Source organism: Girardinichthys multiradiatus, chromosome 12 (genome assembly GCF_021462225.1).
Source record: "Girardinichthys multiradiatus isolate DD_20200921_A chromosome 12, DD_fGirMul_XY1, whole genome shotgun sequence".
Taxonomy (NCBI): domain Eukaryota; kingdom Metazoa; phylum Chordata; class Actinopteri; order Cyprinodontiformes; family Goodeidae; genus Girardinichthys; species Girardinichthys multiradiatus.
In genome coordinates, this window is record NC_061805.1 from 30,598,534 (window position 1) to 30,621,202 (window position 22,669).

General features: G+C 39.2%; 2 protein-coding genes and 1 long non-coding RNA gene across 5 annotated transcripts; all 3 read right to left on the reverse strand.

Moving 5' to 3' along the window:
• Nucleotides 1-2,030: 2,030 nt before the first annotated feature.
• Nucleotides 2,031-9,697, reverse strand: LOC124877841 (beta-1,3-galactosyl-O-glycosyl-glycoprotein beta-1,6-N-acetylglucosaminyltransferase-like). 3 transcript variants are annotated; one of them, XM_047381414.1, is made up of 6 exons: nt 9,585-9,697; nt 9,332-9,498; nt 5,433-5,882; nt 4,785-4,878; nt 3,247-3,651; nt 2,031-3,153 (listed from the first exon to the last, which is right to left on the reverse strand). In XM_047381414.1, the coding sequence occupies exons 3-6, from the start codon at nt 5,738-5,740 to the stop codon at nt 2,650-2,652; spliced, it is 1,311 nt and encodes a 436-aa protein (XP_047237370.1). In that variant the 5' UTR covers nt 5,741-5,882; nt 9,332-9,498; nt 9,585-9,697; the 3' UTR covers nt 2,031-2,649. The 3 variants fall into 3 exon arrangements, with proteins under 3 accessions (XP_047237370.1, XP_047237371.1, XP_047237369.1); XM_047381415.1 differs by lacking the exon at nt 9,332-9,498 and having other exon boundaries at nt 9,585-9,675; XM_047381413.1 differs by lacking the exon at nt 9,585-9,697 and having other exon boundaries at nt 9,332-9,578.
• On the reverse strand, nt 2,031-14,735 carry LOC124877842. The gene is made up of 2 exons (XR_007040613.1): nt 14,629-14,735; nt 2,031-2,495 (listed from the first exon to the last, which is right to left on the reverse strand). It is a non-coding gene; the product is annotated as an uncharacterized LOC124877842 (long non-coding RNA).
• A 51-nt stretch (nt 14,736-14,786) lies between these two features.
• LOC124877902 (beta-1,3-galactosyl-O-glycosyl-glycoprotein beta-1,6-N-acetylglucosaminyltransferase-like) lies at nt 14,787-17,484 on the reverse strand (the record flags this gene model as incomplete). Its single annotated transcript, XM_047381538.1, has 4 exons — nt 14,787-15,290; nt 15,384-15,788; nt 16,483-16,576; nt 17,174-17,484. Coding segments are annotated over 4 exons (1,314 nt in total), but the record flags the coding sequence as incomplete, so codon positions are not given.
• Nucleotides 17,485-22,669: the final 5,185 nt, after the last annotated feature.

Here is a 22,669-nt window from a genome sequence, read left to right on the forward strand (position 1 = left end):
CCAGTAGTTTTTTTTGCTTCTCTATATTGGTTACTTTAACACCAAAAGTCATTTTGCGGTTATGATGTTTCCTGTAATTCACTGATTATTATATCAGAAACGTTTTGTGTCATTATGAAATATTTTCTAATATCCTGAAAATTATATTCATAGGACCAACGGGTAGCATTTTTTTCCCCTTTTTCTTGAGGGGCAGAAATGATAGAATGACAATGAGGAGGCATCAACTTCTTTGCCATAATCTGAAAGCAAACAGTAAAGGTGTTACTTCAGTAAAATGAGCGCATATACTCATTCATTGGTCGTCTTATGTTAACATTAATGCTGGCCTTCTACAGTTGTTAGAAGACATTCAGATCTTTTTGGCCATTTTTCAGAAAGTATGAATCTTTTCTTCCATTCCTGATTAGTGGTTGGGCAAATCAAACAATTGTGTTTGGATTTTTTTATATTAAATTGACTACAGAAACTACCCAAATGACTGTGACCAAAGGTTTATTTTCTAACATGTATTGCCACTTCAACGTGACAGCGGGAAGTCTTTTGCGGTAGTTCTAGATGAGACACTAGTAAAGCTCCCTATTCTTTTTTTGGCATCCAGTTCTCGTAAATTATTGGGCTGGCTTGCATAAACGTCCCGTTTTAGATCTCTTCAAAGTGCCTTTGAAGGTGTGGAGAATGAGAAGGCCACTCCAGAACCTTCACTTCTTGCTGCTGTAGCCAATGACAGGTCAACTTGACCTCCTGCTTTGGACCATAGTCATGTTGGTGTCCAAACCTCGTGGCCATCTGGCCAAGATTGATTGAAGCTGAAAGTACTCGCAGGCCCCAAAAATCTGATTTTCTTTTTCCAAATTAAAAACATTTCAACAATAGTGATTTTTTTCTATTATTATTCATTTTTATTTGCTCAACAATAAACTAAACAAGCAATATTTTAATGAAACAAAGAAAGTAGTCTGAGTTTTGTTAAAAAGGGATCTGTAAGTTGTAGATCCAAAACATAAAACGGTTTTACAGGTTTGCCTTATTAAAAGAAAGGTAATCATTTCTCAACTCACTGCGGTCCATTTCCTTTTCTCAGAAACAACAGAATAGTCACTCTTTCTTCAAACATGTTGCCATATTTTGACAAGTTTAAGGAATGGTGCACTCAAGTCTGCCTTTGAGAAAAAAAAGTCACTGGTGTTTGTGGTCCTGTTTAATATGAAACAAAAATTAAAGCATGCTAAAAAAAAGTCAAAGTGTCTTATACCTAACATTTTCCATTTTGTGAACATTTTAATTTTTAAGAAAGTTTAAAAGTGAATGCATCAACCACCAGCTCTGTGGGGAAATATTTGTACCAATCAGCTGGAGTAAAATTACTGAACACCGACCTCATGTACTTGATCCCCACCTCTAAAATTTGACTGGAAAAAGCACAGGTCGACTGACATAGGAGGTGACCCTGAAAACGTGTAAGTTTTCAAACATCTGATCAGGCATGGATTGTATCCCTACATTGTATCTGGCTGAATATATGTTAAACCATGCAACTTTGGCCTACAGTTTAAATTATTTTCACTCATATTTCTGAAGAATAGTTTTTGAGTATGTTGGAGTCTCAAGTTGTCCCTGAGAACAAGACAGAACAACCAAACTGAAAAAAAGTGTTTACACTGGAACGTTGCCATCAATGCTGAACAAATTCACTGAGGTTTTGTTGTGCACACCTACCCAAACCGGTCAGCAAATTATGTACGTGTTTCACTGTGAAAAAGGTTTCATTATAGGCCTTGTTGAGTGAACTTCAGTTTTGGTCTTGGTTTTTTAAGGCTTTGAGTGAGTCTTCCTTTGCATGCCAAACAATTTTCCTAGCATGTGTTGCTGAACTTTTTGTCTAGCATTCTTAAATCCTTGGGTGTCTTATATTTTGTGACTGATTTATAAACGTTCTGTTTTATTCTCCTGCAAAACTGTTCACAATGGCAAGTATGGTGGCTCTGATTCCAGCCATGTTAGCCCAGCTATGAATGAGACATTCAGGATCTGTTTGGAGCCCAAAAGCTCGATTTTATTTTTATAAACACACAAATCGTGAGCAAGCAGATCACAGTTAAGGAAATTTCCTGTTAGTACCCATTAAGGGTAATAACAAGCCTTTTCATTGACTCAAAAGGAAGACAAGCCTGAATTTAGAAAAAAGTTAAGCTATATTTTAACTTTAGTTTTTTTTAACCCAATTGTGTCATATCAGACTTTAAGGATATTTCTTAGATATTTGTATTCAGGTAATAACTGGCAACAGGTCCAGCAGGGAACCCCACGCATCCCTCTTCCCAGCGCCATCCTCCAGCTCATTCTTGGGGTTTCCAAGGGGCTCCTAGGGCAGTTGGGATATATTGTCCCACCATCGATTTATGGGTCTTCTCTGGGGTCTCCTTCCAGTGGGTTGAGCCCAGAAAACCTCCAAAGGGAGGTGCCCAGGAGGCTTCCTGATCAAATACTTGAACCTTTACCAATGTGAATGAAATACTTTGAGGCTTGATAAATGAAGTCACGCAGAGAAGCTGTTGGCCTTCAACTCAGTCTTCAGGTGTAAGGTGAATTACAACTGGACACAGGGAAGCACTTTCTGCAAGATGTAGCAGATAATCTTATTTTAATCTATGGAGACCAGAAAAAATCTTCAGCTTCTGACTTGGCCAGAGCTTTCTGTCTGAGATATTTTTCCAAGCAGAAGACAGGAATGGGATCACTGTATGTGTCAAACTTGTTGGCAAAAAGGTGATGGTTTTCCAGCAGCCATTGTAGGTCCCCAGCTCCATATACACATATGGACCTTACGTGGCTGCCCTGACACTCGGGGTAAACTGCTGAATCCTGCGATCCCTCATGCCACCACCACTTGACCAGCCGTGCAATGGCATTAATGTCCGTCTGGTCGTACTTTGGGTGGGGCCTCGTCGAGCCGGGAACACCAGGGATTCGCTGAATGGTCGCCCATAGGAACTCATCAGGACTGTAGGTGTCTTTGGACCACTCAATAAGAGCTTGTATTCGGGTGTCTTCCAAAACACTGCGGACGTAGCCCCGAGTTACCACGATGTATGCGTTTCCTGACTTAATGGGCAGGTTGAATGGAGGTTGGCTTTTTGACTTTCCTGTCGACTGAAAACACAGAAAGAAGAAATAAACATGATAAGAATGACAACTAATGCCAGTCTCAACACAAACATAGCTACAAATGCTCTCCAAATGTACCTTGATTGTCCCATTAACAATCTTGTGAACCATTGTTATCCTCCACTTCTTCCCTGCGGGCATGTCTTCTGTCTCCATGCTGTTGCCGCCCTTCAGCGAGCGCAGCATCCTTACCATTTCCAAGTTGGTTTTCAGAGGGAAGTCCTGCCCACAGAGATTGATGAAGTACTTCCATTCTGCACTGGCTTTATAGAGGTCAGCCATGCAGTTAAGGTCAGCTTGGACTCGCGGCCAACCAGCATAGACCATGCTCACAGCCTGACTGACCATGAAGACATTGGGGAAACAAGAAACAATGCTCTCAATGGCAGCTTGTACAGAGGGCTGGGATTTCTTGTCCACATGAACACAATAAATGTTCTGAGGTGCATAGATGGCTCGCAGCAGTCGTTCAAAGTTCTGCACCTAAATTGTGACAAAAAGAGAATTTATTTCCTTTATGTTGTATATGTGTGAAGCATTGCCCTGTGAAGAAGTACATGCTAACTTCTCTAGCAGACTTTTAGAAACTTGCAAGAGAATAATCACAAAATCTGTAGCTCACTTTTTCCAAAATACAGTAAGTGCCTGCTTGAACCCTGTGGGACCCCAGACATTTTTTTTTTTTTTTTTCATAACTTTGGTGTTGATGGAATTGCCATAGCCAGGTACTGTATTCTGGGGTGAATTTAAATTTCTCATTATGAATCTCATTTCAAATTTAATTATTTTTTAAATTCTACATAGTACAATATTTGTCTCTTCTCTTGTGTTGTTGACATTTTTAATTTTTCAAATTCTCTGGTGTAAAAATGCCTTCAAAATTTCATGTTTCATTGATAAATATATTTTTTCAAATATTGTATATTACCCAATTTGCATAGAATATATGGGACTGAGCATTTCTGTGCCCAAAAAGTCAGTTTTATGCTGTTTCCAAGCTTTGACTTGCTCCTTGACTCCAGAGCACATTACACATCTCTATTCCACACCAAACTTTTCATTTGTCTTGATTATAAACAAACAGAGGAAGTGGGAAGTGGGACCTGGTGTATAGCCCCCAGATGCTGCTAGTAAAATAATAAAAGAATAAAAGCATAACTTATTCTTGTGACCATCTCCCTTCCTGTAACATGTAAGTAAAGTAAGTAAAATTTTATTTATATAGCACCTCTCAAGACACAGATCACAAAGTGCTTCACAACACTAATACAAAGTACAATTGGAATAATATATTTATAAATGTAAAATAGAAGATAAGATAAAATCAAAAATAAACTGACTGATAAACTAACAAGCCTAAAAAGATGAGTTTTTAGCTGTTTTTTAAAAGACACCACCGAATCCGCAGTCCTTATACACAAGGGGATAGAGTTCCAGAGTCGGGGAGCTACTGTTGCAAAAGCTCTATCACCCTTACTTTTCAGCCTTGTGTGATGTACTGCCAGTAGGACTTTATGTAAGGAGGGAAAAGCACTTAGTGATAAACAATACAAAAAGTCATAAAAACCCTAACAAACTTTTATTACATTATAATTCAAATGTTAGAACTGACTTACCTTGTGATGGACAACTATGGAATAAGCCAGAGCAAATTCCTCCTCTTCTTTGCTAAGAGGAAGTGTTATGTATTTTCTCTTTGACTTGAATTGTCTGTAACAATATTGTGTGTCAGTATGTGTCATTAAAATTATTCATTTACTAAAACACATACAGTGCTTTGCAACAGTATTCAGGTACACTGCATTTAAATGCGGTTTTATGTGATAGAACAAGACAAGAAGTGGTGCAAATGTGTGAAGTGGACAGAAATGACAGTTTTCTAATTTTTTCCACAAATTAAAAGCTTGAAAACTCTAGCGTATATTTCTATTCAGCCATCTTTACTTTGATACCACAAAATCAAATCAATTTCAATCTATTGCCCTCAGAAGTTGCCTAAATAGTAAAGTTTAGAAACCTAGAGTCCACCTCCGTGTAATTTCTTCTCAGTATAACTCAATCTGTTCACTGAGGGCCTCAGGGTTTGAATACAATTATAACTTAGAATTTTTCTTCCACTTCACAGTGGTGCTCCACTTTGCATAGTCCGCCACATAAAATCCCAATAAAGTACATTAATTATTGTAGTTCTAACATAAAAAACTGTGACAAAGTTCAAGAGTTAGAAATATTTCTGCAGGGCGCGGTAGTTTAAAGCAACACACCTGCAGTCTTGGGTTTGGTTGATGTAATACTCATCAGGGATCTGAATGGTCTTCCGGAAGTGTTTTGTAATAGTTAATAATTTGGCTTCCTGCAGGGCCTCCTGGTCTCCCTGCTGAATTGCTGAGCAGTTGCATATGCTCTCTGGGCCAAAATCATGATCCTTGTACTCCAACCAGCTGTGACTGTGGATCAGGTCAAGAGGCAAGGATGTGTCCAGCTGAAGGACCAGCAACACCATCCACAGTGATCCCAGTGCAACGGTGAGCACCAGTAACAGGTGCCACCAGCTTTTTTTGCACAATCTCATAGTTTTAAGAGGTCAGAGATTTGCTTGAGATTGGTTTGATTATAACATCTTTGGTAGAATGTTGAATATAGCCTTTGTCCTTTAACAACAGTGAGGAGAATTTTCCTCACAGGGTCGATTATATCTCGCTGAGTCACTGTTCCTGGAAATAAAATCCATTGATTAGTGGGACTTTTTTATATTTACCCATGAATAATGTTGGTATGTATTAAAGTGCAGACATTTATTTTTTCTTGGTGCTGTTATTTAGAGACAGAAAGAGAGATGTGGTTTCAGAAGGACAAAATAATCACCACAACATTACACCGAATTATAAGTTCTGCAGTGTTGTTAATGTAATATACAGAACATGTTCACAAAAAAAGGCAAAACAAACACAATGATAGCCACGGGTTAAATAAAACATGTTTTATAAACTGTCCTTACGGAACTACAATGATTGCTTCATTTAGCAAATTACACAATATAATAAAATGCTAAAATTTGCTTGCTGCACGTATTGCAACAGTAATGGCTTCTCGCAGCTGTTAGTTATTTTTCTTTGTCTCTACTGTTGTCAGTTCTTGTTATTTAAAAACGGGTGCATAGCGATACATTTAAACAGATGTTCTGGGAGTGTCCTCTGGTCAGGGATTTCTGGGGATAGATTGCAGGCAAGCTAGCTGTGCGCATGGATGTTCATGTACCCTGTTCACCAGATATTCTTATTTTGAACAAGTTTTCACAAGTTAAACTAAAGGTGGTGAAAAGGAGGACCTTACTAGGATGACTCACAGCGGCAAAGAAACTGGTGTCTTTTCGCTGGAAGCCACCACATCTTCTTCTATTTGTGCCTGGACTTTAATGTTTTTGGATATTGCATATCTGAAGCTCTCTATTGCAAGGGTGCAAGGCGGTCCGCACCGCTTCAGTTGAGACCGGCAGACCCTTTTTGCTCACATCCGAGAAGATTGTACTGTTTCTATGACTGGTTAAGGCTCTGGACCCATAGGGGTAGTCAGGTGGAGTGTTGTTTTATGTTTTTGTTAAACTTTCGGAAGTCATTGTATTGTTTTCATTATGTTCCTTATAACTTTTTGGTGGAATCCTGTGGGCACATCCAATCAGGTTATTAATTTACACACGTTCTGAGATGTGTTCATGGAATGGATGTAATTTAAAACGTGTATTATTTAATTTACTATGGCTAAGAAATCAATAAAAAGTTGATCACAAAAAAACGCGTGCATAGGAGAAGCACTAATCTATCCCAGAAAACAAAAACAAACATAACATTTTTAAATTGACATAAAACAAAACTTCCGCACAGTTTGTACTCAGAAATATCTTGAAAATGTTGATTGTCCCCTTGATGTATTTTTGCTAAGACAATATAAAAAACAGCAAAGTAGCACTAAAGCATGACAGAACCTTCATTATATTGAATAATAGAAAAATAATTTTGTTTTGTCTAGGTCTTCATTTCGTTACCAAACCTAACCACTGACATTATGCTACAAAGATTTCCTTATCTTAGTTCAAGAATCCTTCATGAGGACTAGTATATCGAGGCACGTGACATCGCCTGTTACGGCGGAGCCGGGGTCCTACACTGGAGCCAGGCCTGGGGTCGGGACTCGCCGGAGAGTGCCTGGTTGCCGGGTTCCACCTGCAGGGGGAACCGTGAGGGACCGGTGCAAAGAGGATTGGGTGGCGGACGAAGGTGGAGACCTCAGCGGCCTGATCCCCAGATGCTTAGGCTGGCTCTAGGGACGTGGAATGTCACCTCGCTGGGGGGGAAGGAGCCTGAGGTTGTGCGGGAGGTCGAGAGATATCGACTAGAAATGGTCGGGCTCACCTCCACGCACAGCGTGAGCTCTGGAACCCATCTCCTTGAGAGGGGTTGGACTCTCTTCTACTCTGGAGTGGCCCACGGGGAGAGGCGGCAGGCTGGTGTGGGTTTGCGTGTTGCCCCCCAGCTCAGCCGTCTAGTGTTGGCGTTTACCCCAGTGGATGAGAGGGTCGCATCCCTGCACCTTCGGGTTGGGGACAGGTCTCTGACTGTCGTTTCCCCCTATGGGCCGAGCAGTAGTGCGGAGTACCCGGCCTTCTTGGCGTCCCTGTCGAGGGTGCTGGATAATGCCCCTCCCGGGGACACCATTATTGTGGTGGGGGACTTCAACGCCCATGTGGGAAATGACAGTGACACCTGGAGAGGCGTGATCGGGAAGAATGGCCTCCCCGATCTGAATCTGAGTGGTGTTTTGTTATTGAACTTCTGTGCTAGTCACGGATTGTCCATAATGAACACCATGTTCAAACATAAGGGTGTCCATCAGTGCACTTGGCACCAGGACATCCTAGGCAGGACGTCAATGATCGACTTTGTTGTCGTATCATCAGACCTTCGGCCGCATATTTTGGACACTCGGATGAAGAGAGGGGCTGAGCTGTCTACTGATCACCACCTGGTGGTGAGTTACAGTATTTTTAGGGTTCCAATAAATGATTGAATCTAATTTAATTTAATTTAATTAAGTACAATACTGTTCGGTTTGATTCGGTTTTATTCACTTTTGTTTTGATTCAGTTCGGTTTGATTCAGTCAGTCATTTTCTACTGCTTATTCCATAGTGGGTCGCGGGGGAGCTGGTGCCTATCTCCAGCAGTCTATGGGCGAGAGGCAGGGTACACCCTGGACAGATCGCCAGTCCATCGCAGGGCAACACACAAACAACCATGCACACACTCATTCATACACGTAAGGTCAATTTAGAGTGACCAATTAACCTAACAGGCATGATTCAGTTCTGTGCAATTCAGCTTATTTTGATTTAATTTAATTTAATCAGTTCAGTTTTTTTATAAAGCGTGAATATAAAAGCAAATATAATCTTGATGTCATTCCAATGTATAAAATAACTTGCGGGATGAGCAAAAGAAAACATCGAGAGAAATCTCCCTCTGACATAATCTTTCTTTTACCTAGTAATATTTTTGTTTCTTCTTAAAAATATAAGATCTGGTTCTTTAACTGACTCTTTTTGTTTAAAAAATCTATTTAAATATGAAATTAATATGAAATTAATTAATAAGATTTTATTTTATTTTATTTTTAGTATTTTACGGTAGTTAGAAAAAAAAAAAAGCATGTTAATCCACACCAGTAAACTAAATAGCACTGCTTGTCACGCTAAACCCGGATGCAAACAAAAATCCCGCATTTCAGTTTTGCGAATATTCAGACTGAAAGAATAAAATTGCTTGAAGAGCGATCCTAAATGGCACATAATAAAGAAACTCAAGCATTTATGGTGATGACGCAGAGATTCCGCAAAAAGTGGTTGTGAAAATACACCAAAAATACTTTTTTATAAGCGGTATGTAGCCACGAGAGAGTAGGGTTAAAGATTTTAAAAGCATTTGAATTAAAGCTATCGCCCAACTGATTGTTTGATGTGAATGAATAAGTATCCAAAACTAACAATGCATTTTAGTGCTTCCCTTGCAATTACTAAGGCAATTTGTTTTTAGATATATCTAAATATATTAACACTGAATCCTTAAAGAATTATTGTTTTTTTGACCGTGGAAGATAAATGTGCTTCTTACCTGTGGTCGGACCTGAGTCTCGTCTACCATCACCTACACTGCGCTGGGCAACACGGTCCAACATGAGAACGTGTAAAAAGATTTTCTGAGTGGTGTTCACGTCCTGTGAGCTTTTTTCAAAGAATGCAGACTCCTTGTTTTTTTAGGTTAGCTTGAAACACAATAACCTTTTGAAAGAACCATGAAATAACTTTGTATGAATCATCACCATAATGATGTGATGGACTAGCGACCTGTCCAGAGTGTAACTCACCTTTCGCCTAATGACAACTGGAGACACCAGCTCCACCCAAACATATTATTTGGAAGGTTAAAACAGGATATGTAGTTGAACCCACATGCACAGAGGCTAACCCTGATGTCCTCGCTGCCTGATATTAAATTCAACTACGATTTAGATTTACAGCAGCAGCTGTACATGGATGCTGGAGCGCGCTGGTCTTCAACTGCTTCTCTCTGCAACACTGAAATATGAAAGGGACAAACGCGCATGTTACCGTAACCTTTAATTTGGCCTATGCTATTATTATTATTCCAGTAATTATTATTTAATTATTAATGGACGCTGTATTATTATTTTGCATTAACACATTTATTATATTTAGTAATTATTTTATTCATACATTCTTTCACCATAAGTATTTTGTGTTCCATAAGCTGTTCTTTCCGGTGTATCCTAATTAGGTGATGCCCCGGGAGAATAAAAGATGTGTTGAGGCTGAAATAAATAAAATAAAAGGAGAGTCAAGACCGTCCTGCGTTGTGGTTATATTAGCTAGGAAAACTAACCAAACATTCATCTGTCTTAATACTACTGTAACCCACCGGAACCACAGCCCTCTGAATTAGTGAGAGACAAGAAATAAGGGTTACATTACTATTTACATGGCTATGGAGAATACATGGTTTTGCAAACCTCAAAACTGTTTTGCTTCACTTATTTCTTTGGCTTGTCTTTAAATGGAAAGTTTTATGTGATTGCAAGTATTATTTATGGGCTCATATAACTAAATGAAGCGTTTCTTTTTTGTAAAGTTGGTGTTTTCCTTCATGATAAACCAAAGCTGTAATGAAGTTAAAGCCATTTCTAATGTTTAATGAAGCTTTTAAGGCAGCAGCAAAATCTCTGACCCAAGTTACTTCTGCAAAAGAGGAGTTTTGTTTTTACCTCAATATATATTCTTTTAATTATGCACCTTATTTACAAACCCTCTTAACCATTATCCAAGACGCCTCTAGACAACAATAAGATGTCAATGCATATTTTTTGTACTTGCTAAAAAGTGATTGGTGCCCCTTTCTGTCACTGAAATGTTTCTACCTGGAAATGAGTTTAGAAACAGCTGGTTCTACACCAACTCATTTTAAGGTACAAAGAACATCTCTGGGACTTGGGTATGTATTTACTCGGGAAAGTGAAAAATAGCAATGGTGGCATTAAGCTAAATGCAGCTTAGAATAAAGTAAAAAAGGTTGGTTTTTTTGTATTTTTTAGCACTTTGACTGACATTATGTCATTTTAGAAGGTAGGGGAATTATAATGAAAGCATATGAGTTGAGTACTTCTGTGGATTCTAAAGCCTTCCATGAAAGCAACTATAGCTGGATTTTATTACTGCAGCATAGCCCTCTCTACTGGAATCAATTCACTGTCAGGCAGAAACTGACATAATATGGACAAAAATATGTATGCACTGGTGACAAAAGGACTTCAGATCATTCAAAGTGAGAAATCCCTGTGATGTCATGGAGCCACTGCTAACGAAATCACTTTCCCAATTTCCTCTTGATTTCTTCCACTCAACTCCCAGAAGGCAGGACAGGAGAGGATATGCGCGTGAATGTCCGACTAGCTGGAGCTAGAATAACCCAGCATTCATGAAAAAGCGACAATTAAGACAAGCGTGTTTTCTGCCAGAGAGTTCCAAGCAGAGACCCTGTCTCTAATCACGCCGAGTGAAGCGGTTTTCCCCATGGCCTGGTAAAGAAGGTGTGTGAACCGCAGTTCTGCACGCTGATACAGTTCCACAGTTCCACCCAGCATTAGCTTCCCACCACTGCTGAGTAGTTGTAGATGCAACGTTTCCTTGTTCGTGCCCACCATGTGGCTGGAGTGGGCCATCTTCGCCACAAAACCAGCACCTATTGGACCTCCCATCTGCCTTCATCAGAATGGTTCACATAAGAGGTAGTATTGGAGGAGAGAAAATTAGTTTACGATAAAAAAAATCTATTGTGGGGTGGGGAATCTGCTGACCTTGATGGTGGACATTGTCAGGCGGTGGAAGGAGTACTTCGAGGATCTCCTCAACCCTGCCATCATGCCTTCCCTGATGGAAGCAGAGAATGGGGACTCAGAGCTACACTCATTCATCACCTACAGGGGTTGGACAATGAAACTGAATCACAATCCAGCTGTGAAGCATGAGGGTGGCAGCATCATGAAAAAAAGAGCATTATGTTGAAATGTTGAAGCAACATCTCAAGACATCAGCCTGAAAGTTAAAGCTTGGGCACAAATGTGTCCAAATGGACAAAGACCCTAATCATACTGAATTAGCCACATAGAGGTACAGGGGTTGGACAATGAAACTGAAGCACTTGGTTTTAGACCACAATAATTTATTAGTATGGTGTAGGGCCTCCTTTTGTGGCCAATACAGCGTCAATTCGTCTTGGGAATGATATACAAAAGTCTTGCACTGTGGTCAGAGGGATTTTAAGCCATTCTTCTTGCAGGATAGTGGCTAGGTCACTACGTGATACTGGTGGAGGAAAACGTTTCCTGACTCGCTCCTCCAAAACACCCCAAAGTGGCTCAATAATATTTAGATCTGGTGACTGTGCAGGCCATGGGAGATGTTCAACTTCACTTTCATGTTCATCAAAATCTTTCACCAGTCTTGCAGTGTGTATTGGTGCATTGTCATCTTGATACGCGGCACCGCCTTCAGGATACAATGTTTGAACCATTGGATGCACATGGTCCTCAAGAATGGTTCGGTAGTCCTTGGCAGTGCCAATCTAGCACAAGGATTGGGCCAAGGGAATGCCATGATATGGCAGCCCAAACCATCACTGATCCACCCCCATGCTTCACTCTGGGCATGCAACAGTCTGGGTGGTTCACTTCTTTGGGGCTTCTCCACACCGTAACTGTCCTGGATGTGGGGAAAACAGTAAAGGTGGACTCATCAGAGAACAATACATGTTTCACATTGTCCACAGCCCAAGATTTGCGATCCTTTTCACCATTGATACCGACATTTGGCATTGGCATGAGTGACCAAAGGTTTGGCTATAGCAGTCCGGCCGTGTATATTGACCCTGTGGAGCTCCCAACGGACAGTTCTGGTGGAAACAGGAGAGTTGAGGTGCACATTTAATTCTGCCGTGATTTGGGCAGCCGTGGTTTTATGTACAGGGGGAACACACTCCTCAGCCTCCCTGGTAAGGCCTATGACAGGGTGCTGAAGAGGAGAGTCCGGCCAATAGTCAAACCTCAGCTTCAGGTGGATTGTGGCTTTCGTCCCGGCCGTGGAACACTAGACCAGCTCTACACCCTCTACAGGGTACTCAAGGGTTCATGGAAGTTTGCCCAACTGGTTCACATGTATTTTGTGGACCTGGAGAAGGCATTCATCCATGTCCCTCATGGTGCCCTTTGAGGGAACTCCTGGAATATGGAGTCGTGGGGCCCTTTATTAGAGGCCATCCAGTCCCTGTACACGGGGAGATTGGTCCGCATTGCTGGCACTAAGTCAGACCTCTTTCTAGTGCATTTTGGACTCCGGCAGGGCTGCCCTTTGTCACCGGTCCTGTTCATGCCTTACATGGACAGGATTTCTAGGCGCAGCAAAGGGCCGAAGGGGCCTGTTTTGGGGACCAGTGGATTTTGTCTCTTCTTTTTGTGGATGACATGGTCCTGCTGGCCCCCTCTATCCAAGACCTACAGTATGCATTGGGGCAGTTCACAGGTGAGTGTGAAGCGGCTGAGATGAGGATCAGCTCCTCTTAGTCCGAGGCCATGGTTCTTGACCGAAGTAGGGTGGCTTGCCCTCTTCAGGTTAGAAGACGTTATTTCATGATGTTTTGCTGTGTTTGTGGTGCGAGAAGCTACGCTATTTTAAGTGCTAACAGGCTATCTACTCAGCTAATGTGAACAGGTCTCTTAGCCTTGAGGCTGGATAATGGTTCTTTGTTGTGTTTGAACACAGATCTGCCATAATGCATTTTAATCTTTGTATTAATTGTATTTCAAGCTACATGTTTGACTTTAAAGAAGTGGTAAACAAGCTATAACATTTTCTTTGTTAGCTACAACTGCTAATGGCTAGCGCCAATAAAGTCAAATGTTTATGCACAACTCCTCATCTTATGAGAGTCAATAGACGTTCATCGTCACCATTTTAATAGTCCATTACCCCATCTGATGACAAATTAAAACATTAAGAATCAATTATCCAGGAGGGTTATTAGGCTCCAATCCAGAAAATAAAATGAGTTTAGTATTATTTAATAAATATGATAGCTAATTAAACATTATTAAGAATCACTAATCCAGAAAGGTTATTGATTCCCAATCCAGACAATATTTTGTTTCACTGAATAAGGATAGCTGAATAAAAAACATTGAAAATGAATTATTCAGAACGTTGTTTCTTTATTCAGGGAATCATTCTTTAAAATATGTTTTTATTAAAATATTTTTTATCTACTCTGATTTTACATTGTGATTGTGAACTTTCACTATCATCTCTGCTTAGTGACTGAGGTTTAATATTAACCAGTTCGAAAGAGGCACCTTGGCAGAAAAAGCTAATCATACACAGACTCGGTTAATGGGGCTTCACTTTAAGCAAATTGAAAAAGACTTCCGAGTCTTTAGGGTGTGCCTCCTTCATGGAGGACATGGACAGATTAAGAAGAACCTCATAGTGCTCCTTCCACCACCTGACGATGTCCTCAGTCCAATAAGGATCCTTTTACATTTAGTTTTATCCACTTAATGTAAATGTATGACTACATGTAACATGGTACATATACATGGTTTATATCTCCCAGCCTGTTATTTTTAAGTCTTTCAGGTGGGGTCAACGTCTAACCTCTAGCCTGCTGGATTAAACTAAAATCTCAATATGTTTTTTTTTCCCCCTATTTTGCTAAATATTTTAGATACAACCAGAAAGATTTTTCTGGAGCTTTATGGAGGTATTTGCTCCAAGAATCAACCCAAGTATAAAGAGAACCCACCACTCTGAACAGAATAATATAATATAATATAATATAATGGAAACCTTTACCAATGTGAATGAAATACTTTGAGGCATGATAAATGAAGTCAAGCAGAGAAGCTGTTGGCCTTCAACTCAGTCTTCAGGTGTAAGGTGAATTACAACTGGACACAAGGAAGCACTTTCTGCAAGATGTAGCAGAAAATTTTATTTTAAGTAATCTATGGAGACCAGAAAAAATCTTCAGCTTCTGACTCGGCCAAAGCTTTCTGTCTGAGATATTTTTCCAAGCAGAAGACAGGAATGGGATCACTGTATGTGTCAAACTTGTTGGCAAAGAGGTGATGGTTTTCCAGCAGCCATTGTAGGTCCCCAGCTCCATATACACATATGGACCTTACGTGGCTGCCCTGACACTCAGGGTACACTGCTGAATCCTGCGATCCCTCATGCCACCACCACTTGACCAGCCGTGCAATGGCATTAATGTCCGTCTGGTCGTACTTTGGGTGGGGCCTCGTCGAGCCGGGAACACCAGGGATTCGCTGAATGGTCGCCCATAGGAACTCATCAGGACTGTAGGTGTCTTTGGACCACTCAATAAGAGCTTGTATTCGGGTGTCTTCCAAAACACTGTGGACGTAGCCCCAAGTTACCACGATGTATGCGTTTCCTGACTTAATGGGCAGGTTGAATGGAGGTTGGCTTTTTGACTTTCCTGTCGACTGAAAACACAGAAAGAAGAAATAAACATGATAAGAATGACAACTAATGCCAGTCTCAACACAAACATAGCTACAAATGCTCTCCAAATGTACCTTGATTGTCCCATTAACAATCTTGTGAACCATTGTTATCCTCCACTTCTTCCCTGCGGGCATGTCTTCTGTCTCCATGCTGTTGCCGCCCTTCAGCGAGCGCAGCATCCTTACCATTTCCAAGTTGGTTTTCAGAGGGAAGTCCTGCCCACAGAGATTGATGAAGTACTTCCATTCTGCACTGGCTTTATAGAGGTCAGCCATGCAGTTAAGGTCAGCTTGGACTCGCGGCCAACCAGCATAGACCACGCTCACAGCCTGACTGACCATGAAGACATTGGGGAAACAAGAAACAATGCTTTCAATGGCAGCTTGTACAGAGGGCTGTGATTTTTTGTCCACATGAACACAATAAATGTTCTGAGGTGCATAGATGGCTCGCAGCAGTCGTTCAAAGTTCTGCACCTAAATTGTGACAAAAAGAGAATTTATTTCCTTTATGTTGTATATGTGTGAAGCATTGCCCTGTGAAGAAGTACATGCTAACTTCTCTAGCAGACTTTTAGAAATTTGCAAGAGAATAATCACAAAATCTGTAGCTCACTTTTTCCAAAATACAGTAAATGCCTGCTTGAACCCTTTGAGACCATAAAGATTTAGTTTTTTTTTTGTTTGATTTTGCATAACTTTGGTGTTGATGCAACTGGCATAAAATGTAGACACGTAGTGTATTCTGGGGTGAATTAAAATATCTCATTATAAATCTTGTTTAATTTTTGTATATTTTTTATTCTAAATAGCACAAGCCTTGTCTCTTCTACATTTTTGTGCCATTGAGGTTTTTGATTTTTCTAAATCTCCCGTGTCAAAAATCCCTTCAAAATGTAATGTTTCATTGGGAAATATATTTTTTCATATACTGTGCATTAGCCAATTTGCATAGAATATATGAAGCTGAGCATTTTTGTGTCCAAAGGACTCGTGGGGCACACAATAAAGGGACTTCCAGGGGTTAAAACATGAAAAGCATTTTCCAAACTTTGACTTGCTCCCTGACTGCAGAGGACATTACACAGCTCTATTCCACACCAAACTTTAAGAAAAAATAAACTATATTCACTTTATGTGCATTTTAATTTAGATGTTAGAAATGACTTACCTTGTGATGGACAACTATGGAATAAGCCAGAGGAAAGTCCTCCTCTTCTTGGCTTAGAGGAAATGTTATGTATTTCCTCTTTGACTTGAATTTTCTGTAACGATATTGTGTGTCAGCATGTGTCGTTCAAATTATTCATTAACTAAACACATACAGAGCTTTGCAACAGTATACATAGCCTTTAAATGTTTTCAAAACAACCACCAGCTACACTGCATTTAAATGCGATTTTATGTGATAGACCAAGACAAGAAGTGGTGCAAATGTGTAAAGTGGACGGAAATGATAGTTTTCATATTTTTTCCACAAATCTAATTACATTTCTTTACTCTGACACCATTAAATAAAAGCAACTTCAATATATTGCCTTCAGATGTTGCCTAAATAGTAAAGTTTAGAGAACCAGAGTCTACGTCTGTGTAATTTTTTCTCAGTATAATTCAATCTCTTTTCTGAGGGCCTCAGGAGGTTTCAATACAAATGCAATCGAAAAATGGATTTTCATTTTTGAAAAAACATAATAAAACATGTATAATTTGTCTTCCCCTTCACAGTGGTGCTCTTTGTGTTGGTCTGTCACATAACATCCCAATAAAATACATTAACAATTGTGGTTCTAACATGACAAATGTGAAAATATGTTACGAGTTAGAAATATTTCTGCAGGGCACTGTAGTTTAAAGCAACACACCTGCAGTCTTGGGTTTGGTTGATGTAATACTCATCAGGGATCTGAATGGTCTTCCGGAAGTGTTTTGTAATGGTTAATAATTTGGCTTCCTGCAGGGCCTCCTGGTCTCCCTGCTGAATTGCTGAGCAGTTGCATATGCTCTCTGGGCCAAAATCATGATCCTTGTACTCCAACCAGCTGTGACTGTGGATCAGGTCAAGAGGCAAGGATGTGTCCAGCTGAAGGACCAGCAGCACCATCCACAGTGATCCCAGTGCAACGGTGAGCACCAGTAACAGGTGCCACCAGCTTTTTTTGCACAATCTCATAGTTTTAAGAGGTCAGAGATTTGCTTGAGATTGGTTTAATTATAACAGCTTTGGTAGAATGTTGAATATAGCCTTTGTTTATTTGCACAATTGCTTTTAGAGAGAGAGAGAGAGAGAGAGAGATGGGGTTTTAAAAGGACAGAATAATCATCACAGCATTACACAGAATTATAAGCACATGTTCACAAAACAAGCCAAAACAAATACAATGATAGCCATGGTGTAATTTAAATATAATATTATATCCACTGCCCTTACATAACATTGCTGATTGCTTTGTTTTACAGATGATGCTCTGTTACATAACATTAGCTTGCTGCACGTGTTGCAACAGTAATGGCTTCTATTTGCTTGTTTCTACTGTTGTGAGATCAAGTTTCCTAAAGTATATTGTTATTTAAAAACAGGTGTATAGGAGAAGCACCAATCAATCCCAGAAAACAAATGAGTAAAATTTTTAGGAGTTTCATTTGTACTCTGAGATTTCTTAGAAATGTTCCAGCTTGATTGTCCTCTTGAAGTATGTTATGCTAAAACAACATAAATTTAATTCATATTCAACAATAATTTATTAGTTACAAAAGGGAAATTAAATGTTGTAGCTCTTGTTATGCAGATTTCTTCAAAGAGCTATTTTGATGCTGATGGCTGTGGGCAAGAAGGATCTCCTGTAGCAGGTCTATAGAAGCTTCTGACTGAAGACACTGTTGTTGCATGACAGTCTTGTGAGGAAGATGCTCAGAGTTTTCCATAACTTCCCTCATTTTATGAAAAAATCCTTATTTGCACAGTCATCTCCAGATGTTTTAGAGGAGTCCCTGGAACAGAACCAGCCTCTTTTTTTTAGCTTGTTGAACTGTCCCTGGCTCTGATGCTGCTATCCCAACAAAAGAAAGACAAGAACAACAAAATAGCCCCGATGGCATGAAAGAACCTTTACCATCTTAAACTGTAGAGAACAATTTTCGTTTTTTTGTCTCTAGGTCTTAGTTTCAATACCGGACATCACTCTGGCTCGTCCTGCCATTCTCTCTCTCTCTCCCTGTGAATATCTATACTAGTTGGTTTTTTAATGTTTCTTTGCCGAGATCTCCTGTTACTCTACTCCGTGCCTCATGTTCATCGTCCTCTGCATACTTTCCCTACCAGCTCTATGTTCTACACCTCCAAGTGTTTCCTGTAAGTTTTGATTATTTTAATTATTAAACCTTCAACTCGCCATGTGGCTCCCGAGTTCCTGCCTGGATCTTGGTCCATCTACCGCAACATGACGCTACCTGCCTGGTTTCTTAGAAAGTACATAGTTTAGACCCAATCGCTTCAGGAAAGCTTAGTGGTCTGTAGATATTGTATAACTGCCGGCTTTCTGCTCACAAATATTGACTATACCCGCTTGTCATTGGTCGGGTTCAGGGTGGGGACAGCCTCCCCTTTTTTTTTTTTGTGAGTAACAAGTACATTCAGGACATAAAAATGATACGCTGCCTGTCAAAAGTTTACATACAATCATGAATGACATGAATGTGCTATTAATTTTGTGATTTTAATAGTCCATTTGAACTGTTCCTTTTCCAGGATGGAATGATTATACATCAAACAATATAGGTTTATTTTAAAAGCAAAAACAAGGTGCGCAAGTTGTCATATCCACAGAATGGTGTGCAGGTTAGTGTATGTGTGTCTCTCCTCCTCTTCTTCTAGGGTCTGACTGGAACCATTACTATTTTTAGTACCTGCTTGCTTGCAGTTCCAACTGTGCCGAGTCATGCTGAAAAGGCGACGTCAGAGGTTTGTTAATCACCGATTGGGTAGTGGGCGGCGTCACTTGTCACAGCATACATATTATAATAACTAATATCTTCAACCATTAAATCGTTGTACGTTGGACTTATTATGAAACTATAGCAAGTCAGCATGAGGTAGCAGTAGCTTATCCTCTAGCTTGTACCGCTCCATGGCTTCCTTCTCTCTCCTGTACTTATAAGGAGTGCCTTTTCACAGCCTTCTCTGGCTTTTCTTTCACTCTGAGTCTGATAAAAGCTTAAGACTAAGTAGCAGGTCATCCATTGGTGTTTTGTGAGGCCACCTTGCTATTGACAATCCCACCCATATTGAGACGATGCTCAATTGGAATGGAAAATGAACCAAACTAAATAGAACTGACCTGAGACAAAATGCACTGAGTAGGTATCAATGCAAACAGGGCATTAGAAGCTTGGTTGGTTTTCCCAGCACAGACCTTTAAGCATAGTCCATAAGAGAATTTAAGTACACCCTTCCATCAAACATTTTGACAGGTGGGCGGGACTTCCGGTGAGGGCGGGACTTCCGGTGGGGGGCATATGGGCGCCATGTGGTTGCCATGTGGGCAGGGGGGGTGTGTCCAAGGGGCGTAACAGTGGATGTTGATTGGTTGTCGTCATTAGGGGCGATACCTTAAATGAGTCAATTAAAACACAGGGGTGTGTTTAAGGGTGTTACGGGGAAGGCCTTAAATGAGCCAATTAAAACACACAGGGGTGTGTTTAAGGGTGTTATTAATAATCTGTATGTTTTTTTCAGGCGTTAATACATCTAAAAAACAAAACAACAAAAAAAAGACATGCATCCTTTTATATTTTTAAAGGTATAATCAACTTAATGTTGACCTATCACATGAAATCCTAATAAAGGAACTGTGTAACCTGACAGAATTGTAAGTTAATTTTTGCTTTACAGCAGGACCTATTTGTTGAATATATGAGCCAGTCTAAATCCGTTCAAAATAGAAAAGACCTAAAAAAGTAAATAAAAAAAAATTGTGCTTCACTACATCGATGGAACGAGAAAAACCTTCAGCTTCTGCGTCAACATACTGGAAAAGCAGCTGAAAATAGGTAAGACGAATATCAGATTAACAGAAAAAAAAAAGAACATCAGTATACTGTTTCCAAGTTACAAATTGACTAGCAATGATGTGTTTGTTTTTTAATCATGAGAGACTCCATTTTAGGAAAAAGGAATGATAATTTAAGTTACCTGTAGCTTTTCTAAAAAACATTTTTACTTTTTCATCTTAGAGTTACAGGGGGTTACAACTGTTAGGGGCAATGTCAGGAAAGGGGCAGTTACGTCTGTTTCTTAGATAACATATCACCTTTGAACTCAAGAAGGGTTTTGGTCTTAAAAACATAGGCAGCTGAAATAGGTAAGACGAATATCAGATTAACAGAAAAAAAAAGAACATCAGTATACTGTTTCCAAGTTACAAATTGACTAGCAATGATGTGTTTGTTTTTTGAATCATGACACTCCATTTTAGGAAAAAGGAATGATAATTTTAGTTACCTGTAGCTTTTCTAAAAACATTTTACTTTTTCATCTTAGAGTTACAGGGTTACAGTTATTCTATATCCCAACTGTTAGGGGCGATGTCAGGAAGGGGCAGTTACGTCTGTTTCTTAGATAACATATCACCTTTGAACTCAAGAAGGGTTTTGGTCTTAAAAACATAGTCTTTGCAGTTGAGAGATAGAGGGGAGTACAAATGTTTCTGTACCTCTTAAAAAATCCAGATTGTCGTCATCCTCAAGCATTGACAGTGGATCAAAAAGGTGGTTTCAGGTTTCCAAGACTTGAGCTATCACCAAAAAAGTAATAGTAAGATCATTTAAACCCTCTAATATGCACTCAAACACAATCTCCTAAAGCAGTATACATTTCAAACTATGGCTCTATTAAATTTAATAGAATATGCATGGTAATCTCTGTTTAACTATAAATGACTTTTTTAAAGAAAATGAAATTGGAGTGCATCAGATTGTTAAAAAATTCTTCAAACTGTAAATAAGATAAATGTATACTATTAATAATGAATATTGTTTTGTACATAGTCCAGATTTATTAATCTATTGCATCACACAAAAGCAGAGGTCATTACAAGTTACTTTATTCTTTTAAATGTTTTTGTTTTATTATTATTGAATGGTTGTTGCATAGTCGTAACCAGGGTCTATTGAAAAGAAAAAACATTATAGTTGTTTTGTAGACAAATTCTTTTTATACACTCAAGCACAATTTTAATCAGTTATCAGTTTTGTATCAGTACAAGGATGTTTTTTTCTATGCTTCAATAGTACTCAGTGCAGAATTCTGTTTTTGCAGTATAATTTTGACAACATTCTGAAGATTCGCATTCTTGTACATAGTATAATTGCAACGACAATCGTTTTGGAAATTCTTTGAAATGCTGTGTGTACTGATTGCTGTCGCTTCATTTAAGAAAAATTGTATCTGCTAAATTTCTATGTCACTGACAATAAACATTTATTTACTTTGTGTATTTTAAACTGGTTTCTTACTCCTGTCATTTTTACATCTTTACAGTAAGTAATCCTCTATATTTAATTTCATTTTGAAACTTTGTTTTGTATAGACACCAACTTTGGTCATGTTGCAGTCACTTTGTAGTGTCATCTATTGTCAAAACAACTTCTGTGCATTTAGAAAGTTGTATACAATTGATTATATTTCATAGAGTGCATAATATTTTGGATCCATGCTTTTGTGTGCATTCTGCTAAGTAAATGCAATAAACAGATTTCTAGAGTTTATTCTTGTTTTTAAACTTGATTTACAATAACTCAATTGACTGTGAGAGTCAGTTGAGGTATTAGTATTTTTTAATGCTATTACAATTTCTTTACACAACTATTTAGCATACACTAAATTGCTAAGCAGATATATTAGAATGCACATGCAGTACTTTTACATAACACACTGGGATTTTAAAAACAAAACAGCAACCCACACATGGCTTAATTCTTCCCTCTCAAACTTTTAAGTTCTAAGGTTTTTCATATTTTGTACATATCTAGTAATTATGGTGTATGTTATTTTTCAAACTTTTTCACTTTGAATTAATATTTGTTTAGTAAAATCAGTGGTCTAACTTTTTTACGATTAAGGTTAGATTTCAATTCAATTCAATTTTATTAATTTTAGGAATATAGCACCAGTTCAGAGCAAATGTCATCTCAAGGCAGATGATAAAACAGAGAGTTCTAAGCATGTAGCTACAGTGGTAAGTAAGGACTCCATATTAACAAGAAAAACCTCTAGTAGAACCATGCTCAGTATAAGTGGCCATCTGCTGTGATTGGCTAGCTTTAGAGGGCAGAAAGTAAACAGAAAAAAAAAGACACAGAAG

Excerpts from the sequence above, each read along its gene's own strand:
- LOC124877841 (XM_047381414.1), bottom strand. The coding sequence starts at position 5,740 with ATGAGATTGTGCAAAAAAAGCTGGTGGCACCTGTTACTGGTGCTCACC. Across the intron at positions 4,879-5,432 it reads AACCAAACCCAAGACTGCAG|ACAATTCAAGTCAAAGAGAA; the intron begins GTGTGTTGCTTT and ends ATATTGTTACAG. Across the intron at positions 3,652-4,784 it reads CCATAGTTGTCCATCACAAG|GTGCAGAACTTTGAACGACT; the intron begins GTAAGTCAGTTC and ends GTCACAATTTAG.